At 41.9% G+C, this 21792-nt stretch overlaps 1 protein-coding gene across 1 annotated transcript in view; it reads left to right on the top strand.

Annotated features, from left to right (window-relative positions):
- LOC126485137 (protein mono-ADP-ribosyltransferase PARP16) overlaps nucleotides 1–20813 on the top strand; it is a 42851-nt gene extending 22038 nt beyond the window's left edge. Inside the window, exons 3-6 of the mRNA XM_050108788.1 lie at nucleotides 4061–4264; nucleotides 8859–9033; nucleotides 9380–9536; nucleotides 20426–20813. Coding sequence (XP_049964745.1) covers nucleotides 4061–4264; nucleotides 8859–9033; nucleotides 9380–9536; nucleotides 20426–20588 — 699 coding nt within the window. The 3' untranslated portion in view covers nucleotides 20589–20813. The remainder of the gene's footprint in view (nucleotides 1–4060; nucleotides 4265–8858; nucleotides 9034–9379; nucleotides 9537–20425) is intronic.
- Nucleotides 20814–21792: the final 979 nt, after the last annotated feature.

The raw sequence follows: 21792 nt of genomic DNA on the forward strand, positions 1-21792 counted from the left end.
CTGCATATGTTCACAGAAATTTGTAGTTTCCCAATAGCATATTTCAAAGGAGATAATCTTGCACTAAGCGATAATGTGATTAGCAGGTAGTTCTGAATAATCTTCTTACGCTAAAATTTCCTCATTTTACTGTAACTTTGCACTGCCTAATTCCAGACCCAACATTCGTATTTATGAAACAAAATTATCCATGTGCAGTGGGATTATGAGCACAAACTTTTAGCTAAGAAAGACAGTAAAATTAGTGTCTATGTTGTTAAATCAGACAGGCTCTACCTTGAAATTGCATTAATGTCATTGCACTGGCAGTATGTTGTTGTTGTGATCTTCAGTCCTGAGACTGGTTTGATGCAGCTCTCCATGCTACTCTATCCTGTGCAAGCTTCTTCATCTCCCAGTACCTACTGCACCCTACATCCTTCTGAATCTGCTTAGTGTATTCATCTCTTGGTCTCCCCCTACGATTTTTACCCTCCACACTGCCCTCCAATACTAAATTGGTGATCCCTTGATGCCTCAGAACATGTCCTACCAACCGATCCCTTCTACTGGTCAAGCTGTGCCACAAGCTTCTCTTCTCCCCAATCCTATTCAATACTTCCTCATTAGTTATGTGATCTACCCATCTAATCTTCAGCATTCTTCTGTAGCACCACATTTCGAAAGCTTCTATTCTCTTCTTGTCCAAACTATTTACCGTCCATGTTTCACTTCCATACATGGCTGCACTCCATACAAATACTTTCAGAAATGACTTCCTGACATTTAAATCTATACTCGAAGTTAACAAATTTCTCTTCTTCAGAAACGCTTTCCTTGCCGTTGCCAGTCTACATTTTATATCCTCTCTACTTCAACCATCATCAGTTATTTTGCTCCCCAAATAGCAAAACTCCTTTACTGCTTTAAGTGTCTCATTTCCTAATCTAATACCCTCAACATCACCCGACTTAATTCGGCTACATTCCATTATCCTCGTTTTGCTTTTGTTGATGTTCATCTTATATCCTCCCTTCAAGACACTGTCCATTCCGTTCAACTGCTCTTCCAACTCCTTTGGTGTCTCTGACAGAATTACAATGTCATCGGCGAACCTCAAAGTTTTTATTTCTTCTCCATGGATTTTAATACCTACTCCGAATTTTTCTTTTGTTTCCTTTACTGCTTGCTCAATATACACATTGAATAACACCGGGGAGAGGCTACAACCCTGTCTTACTCCCTTTCCAACCACTGCTTCCCTTTCATGTCCCTCGACTCTTATAACTGCCATCTGGTTTCTGTACAAATTGTAAATAGCCTTTCGCTCCCTGTGTTTTACCCCTGCCACCTTTAGAATTTGAAACAGAGTATTCCAATCAACATTGTCAAAAGCTTTCTGTAAGTCTACAAATGCTAGAAACGTAGGTTTGCCTTTCCTTAATCTTTCTTCTAAGATAAGTCGTAAGGTCAGAATTGCCTCACGTGTTCCAGTATTTCTACGGAATCCAAACTGATCTTCCCCGAGGTCGGCTTCTACTAGTTTTTCCATTCGTCTGTAAAGAATTCGTGTTAGTATTTTGCAGCTGTGGCTTATTAAACTGATAGTTCGGTAATTTTCACATCTGTCAACACCTGCTTTCTTTGGGATTGGAATTATTATATTCTTCTTGAAGTCTGAGGGTATTTCGCCTGTTTCATACATCTTGCTTACCAGATGGTAGAGTTTTGTCAGGACTGGCTCTCCCACGGCCGTCAGTAGTTCCAATGGAATATTGTCTACTCCGGGGGCCTTGTTTCGACTCAGGTCTTTCAGTGCTCTGTCAAACTCTTCACACAGTATCGTATCTCCCATTTCATCTTCATCTACATCCTCTTTCATTTCCATAATATTGTCCTCAAGTACATCGCCCTTGTGTAGACGCTCTATATACTCCTTCCACCTTTCTGCTTTCCCTTCTTTGCTTAGAACTGGGTTTCCATCTGAACTCTTGATGTTCATACAAGTGGTTCTCTTATCTCCAAAGGTCTCTTTAATTTTCCTGTAGGCAGTATCTATCTTACCCCTAGTGAGATAAGCCTCTACATCCTTACATTTGTCCTCTAGCCATCCCTGCTTAGCCATTTTGCACTTCCTGTAGATCTCGTTTTTGAGACGTTTGTATTCCTTTTTGCCTGCTTCATTTACTGCATTTTTATATTTTCTCCTTTCATCAATTAAATTCAATATTTCTTCTGTTACCCAAGGATTTGTACTAGCCCTCATCTTTTTACCTACTTGATCCTCTGCTGCCTTCACTATTTCATCCCTCAAAGCTACCCATTCTTCTTCTATTGTATTTCTTTTCCCCGTTTCTGTCAATTGTTCCCTTATGCTCTCCCTGAAACTCTGTACAACCTCTGGTTCTTTCAGTTTATCCAGGTCCCATCTCCTTAAATTCCCACCTTTTTGCAGTTTCTTCAGTTTTAATCTACAGGTCATAACCAATACATTGTGGTCAGAGTCCACACCTGCCCCTGGAAATGTCTTACAATTTAAAACCTGGTTCCTAAATCTCTGTCTTATCATTATATAATCTATCTGATACCTTTTAGTATCTCCAGGGTTCTTCCATGTGTACAACCTTCTATCATGATTCTTAAACCAAGTGTTAGCTATGATTAAGTTGTGCTCTGTGCAAAATTCTACCAGGCGGCTTCCTCTTTCATTTCTTAGCCCCAATCCATATTCACCTACTATGTTTCCTTCTCTTCCTTTTCCTACACTCGAATTCCAGTCACCCATGACTATTAAATTTTCGTCTCCCTTCACTATCTGAATAATTTCTTTTATTTCATCATACATTTCTTCAATTTCTTCGTCATCTGCAGAGCTAGTTGGCATATAAACTTGTACTACTGTAGTAGGTGTGGGCTTCGTATCTATCTTGGCCACAATAATGCGTTCACTATGCTGTTTGTAGTAGCTTACCCGCATTCCTATTTTCCTATTCATTATTAAACCTACTCCTGCATTACCCCTAGTTGACTTTGTGTTTATAACCCTGTAGTCACCTGACCAGAAGTCTTGTTCCTCCTGCCACCGAATTTCACTAATTCCCACTATATCTGACTTTAACCTATCCATTTCCCTTTTTAAATTTTCTAACCTACCTGTCCGATTAAGGGATCTGACATTCCACGCTCCGATCCGTAGAACGCCAGTTTTCTTTCTCCTGATAACGACATCCTCTTGAGTAGTCCCCGCCCGGAGATCCGAATGGGGGACTATTTTACCTTCGGAATATTTTAGCCAAGAGGACGCCATCATCATTTAATCATACAGTAAAGCTGCATGCCCTCAGGAAAAATTACGGCCGTAGTTTCCCCTTGCTTTCAGCCATTCGCAGTACCAGCACAGCAAGGCCGTTTTGGTTATTGTTACAAGGCCAAATCAGTCAATCATCCAGACTGTTGCCCTTGCAACTACTGAAAAGGCTGCTGCCCCTCTTCAGGAACCACACGTGTGTCTGGCCTCTCAACAGATACCCCTCCGTTGTGGTTGCACCTACGGTACGGCTATATCTGTATCGCTGAGGCACGCAAGCCTCCCCACCAACGGCAAGGTCCATGGTTCATGGGGGGGACTGGCAGTATAAACATTTTAAATAATATACCTTAAAATATTGTAGTTGATGGTAATACAATAATTGTAGTAAGATGGATTTTAATACCTACTCCGAATTTTTCTTTTGTTTCCTTTACTGCTTGCTCAATATACAGATTGAATAACACCGGGGAGAGGCTTAATGTGAAAATAAATATCAAAATGTGAATATATTCAAAGGACCCCCCCCCCCCCCCCCCCCCCTGCCTTGGCATTGCATATACAGTATGTGAGAAGTGAGAATGCATTACTTATACTTGGAAAGTAGTTTAAGTGCGAAAGGTCAACAATAGCCTTTATATTTGTTATTTATTCCACTTTATTATGTAGATTTTAAAGAAAGTTTTGTAAGTGTATTGCATGCACTATGAGTAAGAAGTTTTCTATTATTTATATTGCATAGATGATGAGTAAGACATTTTCTATTATTTACAGTTTTCTTCAGTATTATCACTGGTGAAGTGTGATATACCATATGAACCACCTGCTCATATTTTCTCTGTCACCTTGAGTGAAGCAGCAAGAGAAGCTTGGTCCGACCTGTCAGCAGGGAGGAAAACATTGTTTGCCTTTCATGGCAGCCGACTTGAGAATTTCTACTCCATTGTTCAGTATGGCTTGCAACAGTTATTAAATAAGGTCTGTTTTGTGACATTTGTTTAATGACCTCTTTTGTACTGCAGTTTATTTTTTTAAAATGTGTTTATAACTTTTGTTTCATATCACAAGGAATACCTTAGCACAGGAAGCATTGCCAGTCAGTTTTGGGTGGTATACGTACTACATAATCCATATTTACAAATAAACTTTCAAACATTAAGCTGAATTGCTTTTATACGCTTGTAATGAAACTGTAACCAGCCCGGATCATACTGGACAATTAAAGAAGGAATCATTAAGATAATGTAAAATGTTGAGCATAGAGATAAACATATAAACAATTTAATAATAAGTGTGGCTTCCAAGTCTCTCCTGCAAAAACGCGTTGTGCATTTCTGTTGTGGTACCATCATCTATCTGGATCCAGAACTGTACTTGGGTACCAAGTGCTTAGATGTTGTTTCACAGTCCTGATTTTTGAGACTCTTCTTTGAAAAAAAGCTGGCATGGCTGCTCTGTATTCATCAAGTAAACGTTACATGCATGTGAAAGCTTAATGGTTTCTGCTTCATTGCATACAATTCTTAGGATGCAGATTGTGCTACTCTTGTCCATATTTACTGGGCTCTGGTCTCATTCCAGTTGGACTGTGGTTGCCAGATTTATGGCTCAGTGAGACCTTCAGCCACGAAACTGTTGGACCCAGTCCATTGTTGTAAAATACGACTGGACACTGGTGTCTTCCTGACCAGTCCCGTTGGCAGTCTCCTTGCTGAAGCAGGGGTCTTCCCTCTTCATTCCTAGTGGTAGGAACTCTTGCTCACTTATGCAGTCACTATGCAAAAATTTCCTAATCATCTAACTTATTGGATTCATTTTGCGTACAAGGAGCATCAACCCACTGACATCTGCTCTCAGGTCTGTGTTCCAGTTGAAGTGCATGTGAAGGCCCTAGGTTGGAGGTCTGCCTAACCTACTTATAATGTGTTTTCCCACAATACGCCACCCACCCCACAGGTGAATAGGTTTTTATACTTCCTCGAAAATAGTGAGTGCTGTTCCCATCTTTAACATGTTGGCTGTAACAGATCGCTGGTGGGACAGCTGTGAGGGGGGTGGTGTCCAGCGTGCTGAGTTGCCACATGTTGTCCTCACTCACGCATCTACTGATGTGATTATTTTTCTCACCTTATTTTATTATTGTCAGTACAACTGATGCTCATTACATCGTTTTTGGCTTTCTCCCTTTGGCTGTAACATATCCTCCCAGTTAAAAGGCATTCTTTACTTTGTAACTGTCTTAGCCCTTAATTGGGTTGGCAGGGGTCAGATGTGGGTATACCTCCTAGAGGAGCCCATGTCAGTTCTAACCTGCATACTAGACTGTCCCATATACTTTTACGTCCTTTAATTATTTCCCAGCTCTGGCATCAATATTGCTTCCAGTGCCTCAATTTTACCACTCCCACATCGTAATTTGATCAAATTTCAAGACATAACTCCCTCCAGAGATCTATCTCTTGGCTTAGGCACTGATGACTTCTCTGTTCAGTCTCTTAACCCCTCCACTGACCAAGAATTTTTTATCTGTTAATTATCAGTTCTTTCACATCTAACCGTGTTTGTTAATCTGTAAATTGCAGAGTTACATCATGGTTCAGAGTCTACTTTGAACTGTAGACCCCCAGACTGGCTGGGTAAGTCAGTTCTGAGGAAGGTAAGGGCATACCACATTTAACAGACCCATGACTATTGAAGCAAAACTGTAATAACTTTGTGCTATAAAAAAAAATTTACCAAAGAGATAATGCAAAAAAACGACTAAACTAGAAAAGACTTGGACGTCTGTACGTTTAGAAGGAAAACTGAAGAAACCAAACCAAACTGATGCAGTACACAATGTAAGAAAAACTCTTATCCCCAAAATTGGTTATTTGCTACCCACTCAGGGGATGACTTTGTGTGAGCTGTTATAGAAAGAAAGGTGGGCAGTCAGATGAAAACCGAACACTGACAGCAACAGGATCATGGAATGATTCCACCGAAAAGTAATCTCCACATGTGTTAAGACATTTATCCCACTGGGAGACAAGATAATCAGTTCCTGTTTTGTAGAACGTGGTTGACCGCTGACAGAACCACAACCTCGCCCACTCTTGCACTTCTTTGACTGACTGAAACCATTGGCCACATGTCTTTCTTTTATGTTGCTGAAGATGCGAAAATTACATAGTGAAAGATCCAGGCTGTGCAGAGGATGTTGCAGTGCTTCACAACCAAATCGCTAAAGCATAGACTTCATCTGATTGGTAGTGTGGGGACGGGTGATATGAATCAACAGGGTGATTCTGTATGTCAGCATTCGTGGGAGTTTTGACTTTATGGTGTGTCACAGTTCGTGCAAAGTGTCTTCAGAGCACTGCACATTGGTTGTGATTCCATGATTGAGCTCGATGAGCAGAGGTCCTCTGCAGTCGGAGGAGGAAGTCGCAATAATTCCTGCCCCCCACACTTCCAATCAAATGAAGACTATTTGGTTGGGAAACACTACAGCATCCTCCCTACAGCCTGGATCTTTCACCTTGGAAATTTAACATGTTTGATGACCTGAAGAAAGACATGCATGGATTTTGGTTTCAGTGCGACAAGGAAATCCAAGGATGGGTTTGGTAGCGGATCTGTCAGTGGCTGACAGCATTCTGTAAAGCAGGAATTGATCATCTCATCTCCCAGTGGCATAAATGTCGTAACACTGTGGTGGTTACTTCTGCTTGGAATCATTCCATGGCCCACTTGTGATTGGTGTTCAGTTTTCATTGGACTGCTCTTTTGTGGTATAAGAAGCAACTGGGAATTGTGTTTGTTCTCTGTCTGCTGGACATTGATTTATTTTGAGCATCAGTGCTCAGAACTTAGAAATTTTTTAGTGTTATTTACACTGTACGGGAACTCTCAAGTGTCTATAGACTTGAAACCAAATTCTGTTAGAGAACTCACACAAATCATGACAGAATTGGTTGACAGAAAACTTCCCGAAGTCTGGAAATGTGCACTCGTTCACCCGCTATTCATAAAAGATTACAAAATGGATTTAAATAACTATCAAAGTACCTTCCTTCTTAAAGTTTCATATAAAATTACATTTTCTGTTTATCAGTCCACAGGAGCACTTGTAATTATCAGTGAAAATTTGAGCTTTCAATGAAAGTCAGAAGTAATGGAGCTACACGGATGTAACTGCTCTACTGATAGAAATTACTTCGTCAGCATTGCTACATTTTACTTTTACTACCTATCAGTATTCAGTCATTTCATAGAAGCCTTCGAAATGCAGCATTTCAGTTGATGTTAAAAGCTGTGAGAGGTTGGTGGTTTTTGAGGTAGAGAGCTGACAAGTCACTATTTTGGTTCAGTTCACATTTAATGATATACTGGAAAGTGTGTGACAAAAGCCAATGCCTTCAGACCAGCAGCAATCTCCACCCTTAACAGCATGATATGCTACGAAGCTTGGTCACAGATTGTAACATATACAGCTGGATCGATCGGGAGCTCAGCTTTCTTTCGGCAGTTTTCTGCAGAACCATAATTTAGAAAACCTGTCATTATACAAGTAGTAGTAGTAGTAGTAGTAGTAGTAGTAGTAAAGGCGAATTCTGACAAAAGGAGCATACTTGATTTATGCTTTCCTGATTTCTTCATGTCCCATTGGGTACCATTTTAATTCAGAGCTGGATTATTAATGTTTATTTGGAAGTTAAAAAAATTAAACATGTACACATTTTCTTGCTGCAATAATTTGGTTGGTTACACTGTCACATTCTGATTAATACGTGTTCCATGTGTGTATGGAACAAGTAGTGAAAACATTGGCAGGTAAGTATTGATTTAGTGGAAAATGGTATTGAGTTTTAAAATTTGGAGATATGCACCTCTTTGTCCCTGTGTAAGAACTGCCATATTAACTGTAGATGCGAAAAAGTTGCACTTTGGTTTCAGGACAATATTAGAAGAAAAATGTAAGTCTGTACAGACCAGTAGAAAGTTGGCAAAGCAGCACTGCTGCTCATTACACTATGTATAAGCCAAGAGCAGTTTCACTTCTAAGATATTTGTTCTTTAAGACATTTGCTATGGTATGTTATCATGTACACTGTCATAATTTCTCAGCATTTGCTCAGCTACTGTCTTGTTAACAATAAATTACTCATTTTGTTTAAGACCGTAGTCATTGTTATTGTTAGAAGATAACAGCATTAGTCCAACTGAAATAAAGTGTAAAGCCAGATGATGTAACACTTGGAGGCTGTTTTACCAAAACATTTGTCAGAGCCTATGAGTTTTCATGCAAGAAAAAATTCCTATAAATTTTCCGAAAATTAGCATAGATTAAAAATGTCATTGTAGATTATAGAAAACAATGAGAATTAAATAATGATTTCACCTACCTTATTCCCATGATTCAAAACCTATACTTATTGTGTGTCAGATATTTGTAAAATGTAGCTAATGCTTCAACGTTTGCCACCAACAGTTAAATAAGGTTGGTACTGTTGTGCTTTCTTGCTACAGTTCATACTGTTAAATTGAAATAAGTTTCCACATAATTAAAACCAGCGTTTTCTTGTTGCAGAACTCGCTGTTTGGTTCTGGAATTTATCTGTCTACTGAAATGTCAATGAGCCTTCCATACAGTCCAACTGGCTACGGGTGGGGAAAGAGTATACTAGGGCCATCTCTGAGTATTGTAGCTCTTTGTGAAGCTATTGACCATCCTGATGTACATTATCCACGGCCAGTCAATAAATGTACGTTAAACTGACAGGTGTTGGTATATGTCTATATGCATAGCATTATGTTTAAGAATAATACATTGTAATCTGTAAATGGAAATATTGAATTATAAGCTACGTCCAATGACGCTTATTAACTATAGCATCCAGATATTTTCACCTCTCCCCCAGAATAGTTATAAGTGGTAGGTAGTTGTACAAGCAATGTGATTGATACATTTACCGTTTTCTTCAAAGTTAAAAATAATTTATTGTCACATAATTTAACCAACATGTTGACAAGAAATATCCAACAACTTACGTATACAGTGTTATTGATTTAATGAGCTCATTTTTTGACCTTGATCTTTTATTGTTGCAGCAGGAGCAGCAGCAGCACCTTCTCGCAAAAAACAAAAGGCACCACCCGATAGCATTGGTGGAGAAGTGCCTGAAAAATATATATTGGTGACAAACAGTGATCTTGTCAGAGTGCGTTACTTACTGGTGTACAATAAACCACAAGCGTCACCAGAAAGGTAGGTAGTATATGTGAGATTTAACTGTGTAGAATTGTTATATTTGTTGGCATTATTCTACTGTATGTTCCTGAAAATTGAGATTATATGAAAAAATCGCTGGAAATAGCGAAACAGTCTATATATGGCATACAGTAACACAGAGGAATAAACCATTACTACATGCCCAAAATAATCATGTAGTTAAGTGCCTGACACTGAGAAAAAGCTCCATTCATGAAGTGATCAAATTAAACTAGTTTTGAATGGGTGTCATAGTTGAGATACACTGAGTAAACTTGGCAAATAGGGGAAACAGGAGGTATCTCTTGCAAAGAAGTGGCCTTGATGTTTGCAGCATGTATGCAACCATTCCGCTGTAGAAGTACTGCTCTAGTAATTTTATAAGTGGAGCACACATCTTTGAGGTTTAAGAATTCCTAGGCGTTACAGTTGCTTTTAAGAGTACACACAGTTCAGAGGATCTGGGATTTTCTATGACAGTCAAAGTTAGAGTAATATAGCACTGAATAATGCACTCTAAAAGATGCTGACAACAGCATCCGCTCATGTTATATCCTACAAAAACAAACAAGAATGCTTAGTATTACTAGGGCACTACAGGCTATGGTATATTAGTGTACCGTATTTACTCGGATCTAAGCCGCACTCGAATCTAAGCCGCACCTGAAAAATGAGACTCGAAATAAAGGGAAAAAAAATTCCCGAATCTAAGCCGCACGTGAAATTTGAGACTCGAAATTCGAGGGGAGAGAAAAGTTTTAGGCTGCACCTCCAAATCGAAACAAAGTTGGTCCATTGTAATATGAGACACAATTTAGGTCGAATGAATGACGATACAGCTACAGTAGTTTGGTTCGAATCGTAAGCTTTGCAGTTAAGCTTTACCAGGTAGCCATTGCTATGCGTCAGGCGCTCCGTCCGTATTCATAGGGGAACGCTTCCTTTTTCGCGTGGTTCATCTGGTTTGAATCAATTGCTTATTTTGCTTTACACTGCTGCTTTCTTTGATAATGATCAACAAGAACCAAATAATAGACTGCGCATGATAGAACATGCTCTGAACGAGAGTTAGGCGAAAATTTTTCTCCGTTTGAAAAATCTTTGTGGCCGTTTCTTTAGTACATTAAATTCTGCACAGAAATTAGTCATCTCGGATTTCAAAATCTAGTCAGTTGCCGTGCTTCATTTCTGACTGTATCACTATTAGGCATAAGAATAATATGAATGTAAACATGACATGATATGTATATTCTTCCGCGTTTGCTGTTGTCTCACTCTGGTTTCGTAGTTTGTTAGGCAGACAGGATTTAAATGAGTTAGCAGCAAACATGAAAGAATATATGGCAAAATGTTTATATTTGTATTATTCTTATGGTGAAGAGAATGCTGCATGTGATTCATATTTCATCAGGTTCCTATTAGCAACCATCTCTTCTCACAGGTAGGAAAAAATTCAGAACGTAGAGTTGGCCATATTGACAAACATCCGTAACAGTCTTGCCAGTCGGATTTCGGTATTACATTGAAATTCTGCTACATTCGAAGATGAACAATACGGAATTTGTATTTGCTTCGTTGGATAATGTTTGAAAATGCGGTGGTCGAAACTCGGGGAGGAGAAAAAAAGCTCGTCTTCCACCTTTTTTAAAAAATTTATTTACTGACGCAGAGGTTTTGGCGCCAGTATTTATCTTTGTGCCTACAAAGCATGCCTGTGTAGCGCTACATATATTCAACGGCAGAAGTTAGTTGTGGGGGCACCTACCAACATTTTTCAGAACTTCCGCTTCCATTGCACTCGATTCTAAGCTGCAGGCGGTTTTTTGGATTACAAAAACCGGAAAAAAAGTGTGGCTTAGATTCGAGTAAATACGGTATGTGTGTTCTTAAATTGTGAACTGCGTATTTATGTGGTAGCAGAGTTTGCCCATATGGATTAACTCAGTGGCAGGTGTGTTCTTGTGCTTTACTGGAAGGAGTCAGCAGCAGACCCACTATACAACCTAATGGTAAACTCAATGCAGAAATGCCTTTGAGCTGTGGGAGGAACAAATGCAAATGTGTGTGGACTCAAAGGATTCTAGCTTTGAACATATTTGGTAAGCACATACATTTGCAATGTCACTCTTGTTTATTTTGTGTCAGGTTTGGTACACAACATTTTCTGACAGAGAGCAAGTTAGTGGCTTTTGCAAGCTACTCTTCCACTGCCACGTAGGTGATCAGTTTTTATGAAAGATGTTATTATGAGAACATAGTTAAAGTATGAAAGAAACAGACATACGCCAATATGCAACACCAGTGTGTTACTTAGTTTTCCTTAGGAAAAAGTCCCTATCATATGGTGTGCCATCTGTTGACATATCTGCAATGCTGACGAGTCCTCTTACCATTATGTTGAAGATCATGAAGGGGCCTTTGCATACAAGCACTGCTTTTTGTAAATGGACGACAGGCTGCATGCTCCAAATGTTTTGTATACACTTGTTAATCAGTCCATAACAACCATTGCCTTTATTATGAAGTACAACCATGTTCTGGAACAGCTGAATCACATCCAGTGCTTTACCTTTAACTACCCATTGTTGTGCCCTGAATAATAAATACGCTCTTCAAACTGGTTGCCATCTGTTCAAAGTAATGTTGTATCACCTACTCACTTAGCTAATGAAATATCATTGTGAAAAATACAGATGTCAACCCATCATATGGATCCACCCAATAACTACTGTTCCAGTCGTCACATCATTGACGTAACATTTTGCAATAGAACATGTTCCAATAGAAGTAGGGTCACGTGATTTCTTAGTACAATATCGTAGAAGTCAAATTGAAAATCTGAAATTCTATCAATCAGTGTATCTTTCCATCTATACAAAATTCAGCTGGTGTAACTGTCATGTCCATTGTTTAAGTGATAGAAATTATCACCTCTGTTTGTGGCAAGCTCCTTGATCATTAAATACAGGGTTATTACAAATGATTGAAGCGATTTCACAGCTCTACAATAACTTTATTATTTGAGATATTTTCACAATGCTTTGCACACACATACAGAAACTCAAAGTTTTTTTAGGCATTCACAAATGTTCGATATGTGCCCCCTTTAGTGATTCTGCAGACATCAAGCCGATAATCAAGTTCCTCCCACACTCGGCGCAGCATGTCCCCATCAATGAGTTCAAAAGCATCGTTGATGCGAGCTCGCAGTTCTGGCACGTTTCTTGGTAGAGGAGGTTTAAACACTGAATCTTTCACATAACCCCACAGAAAGAAATCACATGGGGTTAAGTCGGGAGAACGTGGAGGCCATGACATGAATTGCTGATCATGATCTCCACCACGACCGATCCATCGGTTTTCCAATCTCCTGTTTAAGAAATGCCGAACATCATGATGGAAGTGTGGTGGAGCAACATCCGGTTGAAAGATGAAGTCAACGCTGTCGGTCTCCAGTTGTGGCATGAGCCAATTTTCCAGCATGTCCAGATACACGTGTCCTGTAGCGTTTTTTACGCAGAAGAAAAAGGGGCCGTAAACTTTAAACCGTGAGATTGCACAAAACACGTTAACTTTTGGTGAATTGCGAATTTGCTGTACGAATGCGTGAGGATTCTCTACCGCCCAGATTCGCACATTGTGTCTGTTCACTTCACCATTAAGAAAAAATATTGCTTCATCACTGAAAACAAGTTTCGCACTGAACGCATCCTCTTCCATGAGCTGTTGCAACCACGCCGAAAATTCAAAGCGTTTGACTTTGTCATCGGGTGTCAGGGCTTGTAACAATTGTAAACGGTAAGGCTTCTGCTTTAGCCTTTTCCGTAAGATTTTCCAAACCGTCGGCTGTGGTACGTTTAGCTCCCTACTTGCTTTATTCGTCGACTTCTGCGGGCTACGCGTGAAACTTGCCCGCACACGTTCAACCGTTTCTTCGCTCACTGCAGGCCGACCCGTTGGTTTCCCCTTACAGAGGCATCCAGAAGCTTTAAACTGCGCATACCATCGCCGAATGGAGTTAGCAGCTGGTGGATCTTTGTTGAACTTCGTCCTGAAGTGTCGTTGCACTGTTATGACTGACTGATGTGAGTGCATTTCAAGCACGACATACGCTTTCTCGGCTCCTGTCGCCATTTTGTCTCACTATGCTCTCGAGCGCTTTGGCGGCAGAAACCTGAAGTGCGACTTCACCCGAACAAAACTTTATGAGTTTTGCTACGTATCTGTAGTGTGTCGTGACCATATGTCAATGAATGGAGCTACAGTGAATTTATGAAATCGCTTCAATCATTTGTAATAGCCCTGTATTATTTTGTTAGTCATTTGATGCCTTGCATTCCACAAATGATGATTTTAATCAAGCCGAGCTAATCTCACCAAATATGGTATATTTCTTCAGTTGTTTAAATAAATAATTAACTGCATCCAATAAAGATGATGTAGTGGTGAAATTAAAAAATACACAGCAGCAGAACAAGAAGAATTGTATGCTGCAAAAGGTACTTCAGTAAACATTCTTCTTCATAACACTGACTGTATGTTATATAATTGTTGTTTGTTCTCCAGAACAAATGCAATGAAACACTACCTTTTATAATTTCACCATCAATTTTGTTGCCTCTCACCATTTCCTATCTCATCCAGTATTTTAAGATCACTGCTCCCCCCCTTCGGGTCCGCAGTTTAGAATAGGCCCGAGGTATTCCTGCCTGTCGTAAGAGGTGACTAAAAGGAGTCTTAACACGTTACGGCCTTTATGTGATGCACATATGCCAAGGAGTAGATGCGCGTCATCCTGGGGCATCGGGACTCCCAGCAATGGCCATCCTGCCAGGTGGCCTTTGCTGCACCTGGGTGGCACCCGTGGGGGTGGCCCCTGGTTGGAGTGGGTGGCATCAGGGCAGATGACACGCCATGAAGCATAGCACGTCATCTCTTGCTGATGGTGAAACACCAGCAGTCTCTAAGTGGTCAAGGCCTAACTTCAATGCTAAGAAATACAACCCCAAATTGTCCCCCCCCCTCCCCCCCCCCTCCCCTCCTGGCCATACCATGGGAGGAACGCCAGGCTAAGAACGGCAGTGAAGCTTATTCACCCCGGTACGTCGTATGTAAGAGAGTTGATGGGGACTCTTTCTTGTCAATGAAATCTCAGTTTTTTGTGGAGCGTTTAGAGGACTAATTTGGGGAGGTGGGGGTCTTGTCCAAAATTCGGTCAGGGTTGGTCTTGATCAAAACAGCATCCTCTGGCCAGTCATGGGCACTCCTTGTCTGTGACAAACTGAGGGATGTTTCTGTTTCCATCATGCCCCATAAGAGCTTAAATATGGTCCAGGGTGTCGTATTTCACAGGGACCTCCTTTTGCAGTCTTGATGATGAGCTGCACACCAATTTAGAGTGGCAAGGTGTCCATTTTGTCTGATGCTTCCACCGGGGTCCGAGGGATAATCAGGTTTCCACCGGTGCCTTCATCTTGACCTTCGAGGGCGACATGTTACCCGAGAAGGTCAACGTGATGGTCTACCACTGTGACGTAAAGCCATATATCCCTCCTCCGATGTGGTGCTTCAAGTGATGGAAGTTTGGCCATATGTCTTCCCGCTGTACTTCCAGCATTACCTGTCGGGATTGTGGACATCTGTCACATTCCAATACTCCCTGTGCCCCACCTACCATCTATGTCAACTGTGGAGAGCACCATTTGCCTAGCTCCCGAGACTGCAGGATTCTCAAGAAAGAAAGAAAAATAATGGAATACAAGACCCTGGACCGACTGACCTACACTGAGGCTAAGAGAAAATATGGGAGGCATCCTGTGCATATGACATCAACCTACGCTGCCACTACGTTAGCAGTTCTACCATCTTCCATTCCGCCGCATACAGTTGGCTCTCAGAGCCGTCAGACTCCACCTGCCCCCCCCCCTCACCCCCCCCCCCCCCACCCCCCACACACACACACACCCCAACCATCGGGGACATCTGTCCCCATTTTTCAGTCGGAGAAGTGTAAGTCTTCGGCTTCTCTCGCCAGAAAGGGATCCCTTGGGTCACTCCCTTCCCAGGTTTCTACCAGAGGCAAAGCTGACAACCGCCAGTGCCTGAAGCAACCACAGGTAGGGCTTCATGGTCCTCCTCAGTCCTCGAGACTGAATCAATGAAGCCCTCTCAGGCAGACAAACCTAAGGAGCAGTGAGAGAAACCTAAAAAGAAAAAGACCCCACAGAACAAAGGCACTGCAGTGGCGCGCACACACACCACCACTACCTACAAGCTCTGTGTCTGAGGATGAGGCCCTCAGACAGAGTGGATGACAATCGCACAGGTACTCATCTGATGGCAGCAGGTGACCCTGAGGTTCCCAGTCTCACGATCACATAATCCTCCACTGAAATTGCGGCAGTTTCTTCAACCACCTGGCTGAGCTATGGCAACTGTTAAGCTTTACACCTGCTTTGTGCATTGCCCTCCAGGAAAACTGGTTCCTGGCAATGCGCACCACTGTCCTCCGTGGCTATAAGGGATATTATAGGAACCGTAGCAACTATAATAGAGTGTCAGGTGGAGTTTGCATCTATGTCCTGAACTCAGTGTGTTGTGAACCTGTGCCCCTTCAAACCCCTCTTGAAGCTGTAGCTGTCAGGATAAGGACGATGCAGGAAATAACTGTCTGCAATGTATATCTTCCTCCAGATGGTAGTACCCTTGAACGAATTGGCTGCACTGATTGATCAACTCCCTAAACCTTTCCTAATATTAAGAGATTTTAACACCCATAACCCCTGTGGGGTGGCACCATGCTTACTGGACAAGGGGTGGCAGAGGTCGAGTTAAATACAGGTGCCCCCACACATTTCAGTGTGGCACATGGCACATATTTGGCCATTGATCTCTCGCTTTGCAGTCCTGGCCTTCTCCCATTTATCTACTGGAGAGCACATGATGATCTGTGTGGTAGTGACAACTTCCCCATCTTTCTGTCACTCCCCTAGCACCATGCCCATGGACACCTACCCAGATGGGCTTTAAACAAAGCAGACTGGGAAGCCTTCACATCTGCTGTCACCGCTGAATCTCCCCTGCATGGTGCCATTGATGTTGAGCAGGTCACTACAACAATTGTTTCTGCTGCGGAAAATGTAATCTCTTGTTCTTTACGGTGCCCTTGGCGAAAGACAGTCCCTTGGTGGGTGCTGGAAGTCGCTGAGACAATTAGAGCGTTGGTGAGCTGTACTGCGACATAAGCGGCATCCTTCTGTGGAGCAGTTAATAGCCTTTAAGCAGCTCTGTGCCCGTGTTCACCAGCTTATAAAACAATGGAAACAGAAGTGTTGGGAGAGATACATCTCGACCATTGGGTGCCATACGTCACCTTCCCAATTCTGGACGAAGATCACACACGTTTTTTTGGGTACCTGACCCCAACAGGTGTCCCTGGAATTACGATCAATGGCGTGTTATCTACCGATGCAAACGTGATTGTCGAGCACTTTGCTGAGTACTGTGCTCGAGCCTCTGTGACGGAGAGCTACCCTCCAGTATTTCGTACCCTCAAATGGCGAATGGAAAGGAAAGTCCTCTCGTTCACTATACGCCACAGTGAATCCTATAACGCCCATTTACAGAGTGGGAGCTCCTCAGCACCGTTGCACATTGCCCCGACACAGCTCCTGGGCTGGATCAGATGCACAGTCAGCTGATTAAACATCTCTCGTCTGACTACAAGCGACATCTCTTCATCATCTTCAACAAGATCTGGTGCGATGGCATCTTTCCATCACAATGGCGGGAGAGCACCATCATTCTGGTCCTCAAACCCGGTCAAAACCTGCTTGATGTGGATAGCTACTGGCCCATCAGCCTCACCAACTTTCTTTGCAAGCTGCTGGAACTCATGGTGTGTCAGCGGTTGGGTTGGGTCCTGGAGTCACGTGGACTACTGGCTCCATGTCAGGGTGGCTTCCGCCAGGGTCGCTCTACCACTGATAATCTTGTTTCCCTTGAGTCTGCCATCTGAACAGCCTTTTCCAGATGCCAACATCTGGTTGCCATCTTTTTTGACTTACGTAAAGCATACGACACAACCAGGCGACATCATATCCTTGCCACATTGTATGAGCGGGGTCTCCGGGGCCCGCTTCAGATTTTTATGCAGAACTTCCTGTCGCTCTGTACTTTCCATAGTTCCCCCTGTATTCAGGAGAATGGTGTTCTGCAGGGTTCTGATTGAGTGTCTATTTTTTGTGGCTATTAACGGTCTGGCAGCAGGTGTAGGGCCATCGGTCTCCCCTTCTCTGTATGCAGATGGCTTCTGCATTTCGTACTGCTCCTCCAGTACTGGTGTTGCTGAGCGGCACCTAAAAGGAGCCATTCTCAAGGCGCAGTCATAGACTCTATCCTGTGGCTTTCAGTTTTCAGCCGCGAAGTCGTGTGTCATGCATTTCTGTTGGCGTCACACTGTTCACCCAGAACCAGAACTTAAGCTTAATTACGATTCGCTCACTGTAGTGGAGACATATGATTCTTAGGACTGGTTTCTGATGCCCTATTGACTTGGCTACCTCACCTTCGTCAGCTGAAGCGAAAGTGCTAGCATCACCTCAATGCCATCCACTGCCTGAGCAACACCAACTGGGGAGCATATTGCTCTACACTGCTGCAGCTCTTCTGAGCCCTTGTTCAATCAGACCTTGACTATGGGAGTCTGGTTTACGGAGTGGTGGTGCCCTCAGCATTGCATTTACTTGACCCAGTGCACCACTGTGGCGTTTGCCTAGTGATGGCAGCTTTTACGAGTCCAGTGACCAGTGTCCTGGTGAAGGCCAGAGTCCCTCCATTGAAGGTTAGGCGTGCACAACTGCTCGCCAGTTACGTTGCACTCGTTCTTAGTTGCCCTGCACATCCAAATTACCGTCTCCTTTCCCCATCTCCCACATTGGCAGCCCAGGTCAGGGCTTACGATTGCCGTTCGCGTCCAGTCTCTTCTGTCTGAACTGGAATCCTTCCCGTTACCACCTCTTCTCGAAGTCCATTCATGTACACCTCCATGGTGTACACCTAGGCCGCAGATTCTTCTGGACCTTTTGCATGGCCCTAAGGACTCCGTTAACCCTGCGGCTCTCCGCCATAAATTCCTTTCGATTCTTGACATGTACCAGGGCTATGAAGTGGTTTACATTGATGACTCGATGGCTGATGGTCACATATGGCTGCTGTGTTTTCACTGCAGAGCTGGCGGCCATATCTCATGCTCTTGAGCTCATACACTCGTGCCTTGAGTCATTTCTCCTGTGTACTGACTCCTTGAGCAGCCTACAAGCTGTCGACCAGTGCTACCCTCGCCATCCTTTGGGAGTGTCCGTTCAGGAGTCCATCTATGCCCTGGAACGGTCCTGTCGTTTAGTGGTGTTTGTGTGGACCACAGGACATGTCAGAATTCCAGGCAACGAACTTGCTGACAGGTTGGCCAGATGGGCTATGCGGAAATCGCTTCTGGAGACGGGTATCTCCGAAACTGACATGCGTTTTGTCATACTCTGCAGGTTTTTTTGGCTTTGGGAGACAGAATGGGCATAACAGTACGTACAACAAACTGTGTGTCATTAAGGAGACTACGAATGTGTGGAAGTCTTCCATGCAGTCCTCTCGCAGGGAATCAGTTGTCCTCTGCCAGCTCCGCATTGGCCATATATGGCTAATGCATGGTTACCTCCTCTGTCGCGAGGACCCACCTTGGTGTCACTGTGGCTCACAAATGACAGTCGTCCACCTCTTGCTGGACTGCCTACTTTTAGCCACTCTGTGGCGGACTTTTAACTTTCCCAGCACCCTACCTTTGGTGTTTGGTGACAATGCCTCAACAGCAGCTTTAGTTTTATGTCAGTTTTATCATTTGATCTAAGTTTTAGTGCATGTCCTTTGTCCCTCTGTGTCCTCCATCCTAGTGCTTTTAGGATGGAGGTTTTACTGTGTTACAGAGTGGTTGGCTTCTCCTTTTTATTCTCTTGTTTTGATCTCTTCTACATGTTTTTTGCATCTCTCTGTGGTTTTCTTGTCCGATTCTGGCCATTTTAGCATTTGTTGCCCTTCTGTCATTCTTGTGGTTTTCTCCTTTCTTCCAGCCGTGTTTTGTATGTCTTGATTATTTTACTCCCACCTTTTTGGAATTGTTTTAATCAGAACGAGGGATTGATGACCTAGCAGTTTGGTCACCCCTCCCCCCTCTTTTAAATCAACCAACCTTAAGATCACTGCTATTCCATTAGGTGGTATGTTACCATCAGTTTGTGTTTTACTGTAATGGTGGTCATGCCAACTCGTCAGTAGTTAGCTGATGTACAACTCACCTGTTTATTTTATTCTGAGCAGGAGTATATTCTGCCCTGAGCCAACCCCAATCAATATTTTAATAAACATTTTTTCTGAGGAGCATCATTATTTTTTTTTAAATCGGTACAAGATAATAGTAACAACAACTGGGTGGACATATTACTCTCCTTTTTGCAGAAGTTCTCATTTATAATTATTGATAAATTACTCATACCTCTGACTATTTCTTACATGCATTTCGTGTAACATTATGATACCGTTTTCCTCCAACACACAAAAAATAAAAAATACAATTTATGATCATAGACACTTCAGATTAAAAAATGAATTAATTGATTAATACATAGTTATAATTTCAAGTCTTAGTTTGCAGCTGCCAACTCTCTCTCAGCACTCCACAAGTTTCACATGCTTTCTTCTTTAAATGATTTGCATTTAAGGAGATGGTTTTCTGACATACCCTTAGTAGAATTTGTAAATTGTTGTATTTTATTCTTGTAATGTATATTTGTGAACATAGAACAATACATGTAATATTTACATTCAACAATGTGCAGGGTTGGCTGGACTGGCATAACATCATGGGTACAGAATCATAAGTTACTCACATTTATTATGGGCTACTGCATCCTCCTCGTATCTGTTGGTCTCTCCAACAATCAGGTTCTTCAGAGGCACCTGAGACTACTATTTCGTCGACCCAACTGGAATTGGAGTTGAATATTTGTGATATACATAAAAAGTTGTATTTTATTATGATTAAAGGTGTAATATAATAAGTGAAGTGCAATTTGTGTGTATACTTCAAGTGAAGCTTTGTGATTGTTACATGTTGTGACACTGAAATATCTAGAGTGTCGGAGTGCAGGCATTCTTCAAATTCTGTTTTTTATAAATTCATGTATATATTGTGAAGTGAAGAGTACAAACTTTTCATACTGGAAAGACATTTAACTAATTATTGACCCATATTTTTTTAACAACATTAACACTGATGAGAATTTTTAAAATATTGATCTCAGTACAGTCACAGTGCTTAATGTTTTAATGCATTGTTTCTTTGATTAATACTCTAATGTGTGTGTCTCTCATTTCTTGCATTGATTACTTGTGTTATCCTGGTTTCTAACCCTCTGTCGAATTCAGTAGCTAAACTAACTCTGTGGCAGCATTGAGCAGGGTGTTTCTGCAACATGACACTAGATGTCAGGTGAGTTATATATTTTTCACTGTTTTTATGCACATTTATGTACTATTGTTTTATGAAGTACTGATTGATTTATTTAACTGAGTACTGTTGTGATGTTTTAGAACCAAGGTGAGTTCTACATAGACTCAGGTGTCATCTCCCTTTTTTTTTTTACCTAAATGTTTTGCTAATGGCCTGCATGGATCAAGATAACAGAAAGTAGACTAAGGAATTTTTAAGGTACAGTATTTTAGTGAACTTTAAGAACTGAGAATTATTTTACCAGTTAAGTCTCCTTTAGTAGCACTAATGTTTTGTGACTAACAAAAATTAGTCCTACATGCGATACTGTGAGAAAGAAAATGCTGTGCTGTGCTCTGCTATGATGTTGTGTGGTTTTCGTTTATTCCATGCAATCAGACAGATTGGTTCTACCAGTATGTTCTCTCTCATTGCTTATATTTCAGAAATATTGTAACAACATTTTCTGTATCTCAGTTGACTTATGATTGGAATACTAGTATGGATTATGAATTTGCAAAAACAATAAATGAGACTCACAGTCAGAGAGAGGAAGGAAGAGGGGATGGACAGGAGGGGGGGGGGGGGAGGAATGGACATAGAGAGAGGCAAAGGGGAGATGGACAGAGAGAGGAGGGAAGAGGAGATGACACACAGAGGAAGAGGAGGGGAATGGACATGGAGGGAAAGAGGAGATGATCTCGTGGGAGCGGG

This window comes from Schistocerca serialis, chromosome 6 (assembly GCF_023864345.2).
Source record: "Schistocerca serialis cubense isolate TAMUIC-IGC-003099 chromosome 6, iqSchSeri2.2, whole genome shotgun sequence".
NCBI classification, from domain to species: Eukaryota; Metazoa; Arthropoda; class Insecta; order Orthoptera; family Acrididae; genus Schistocerca; species Schistocerca serialis.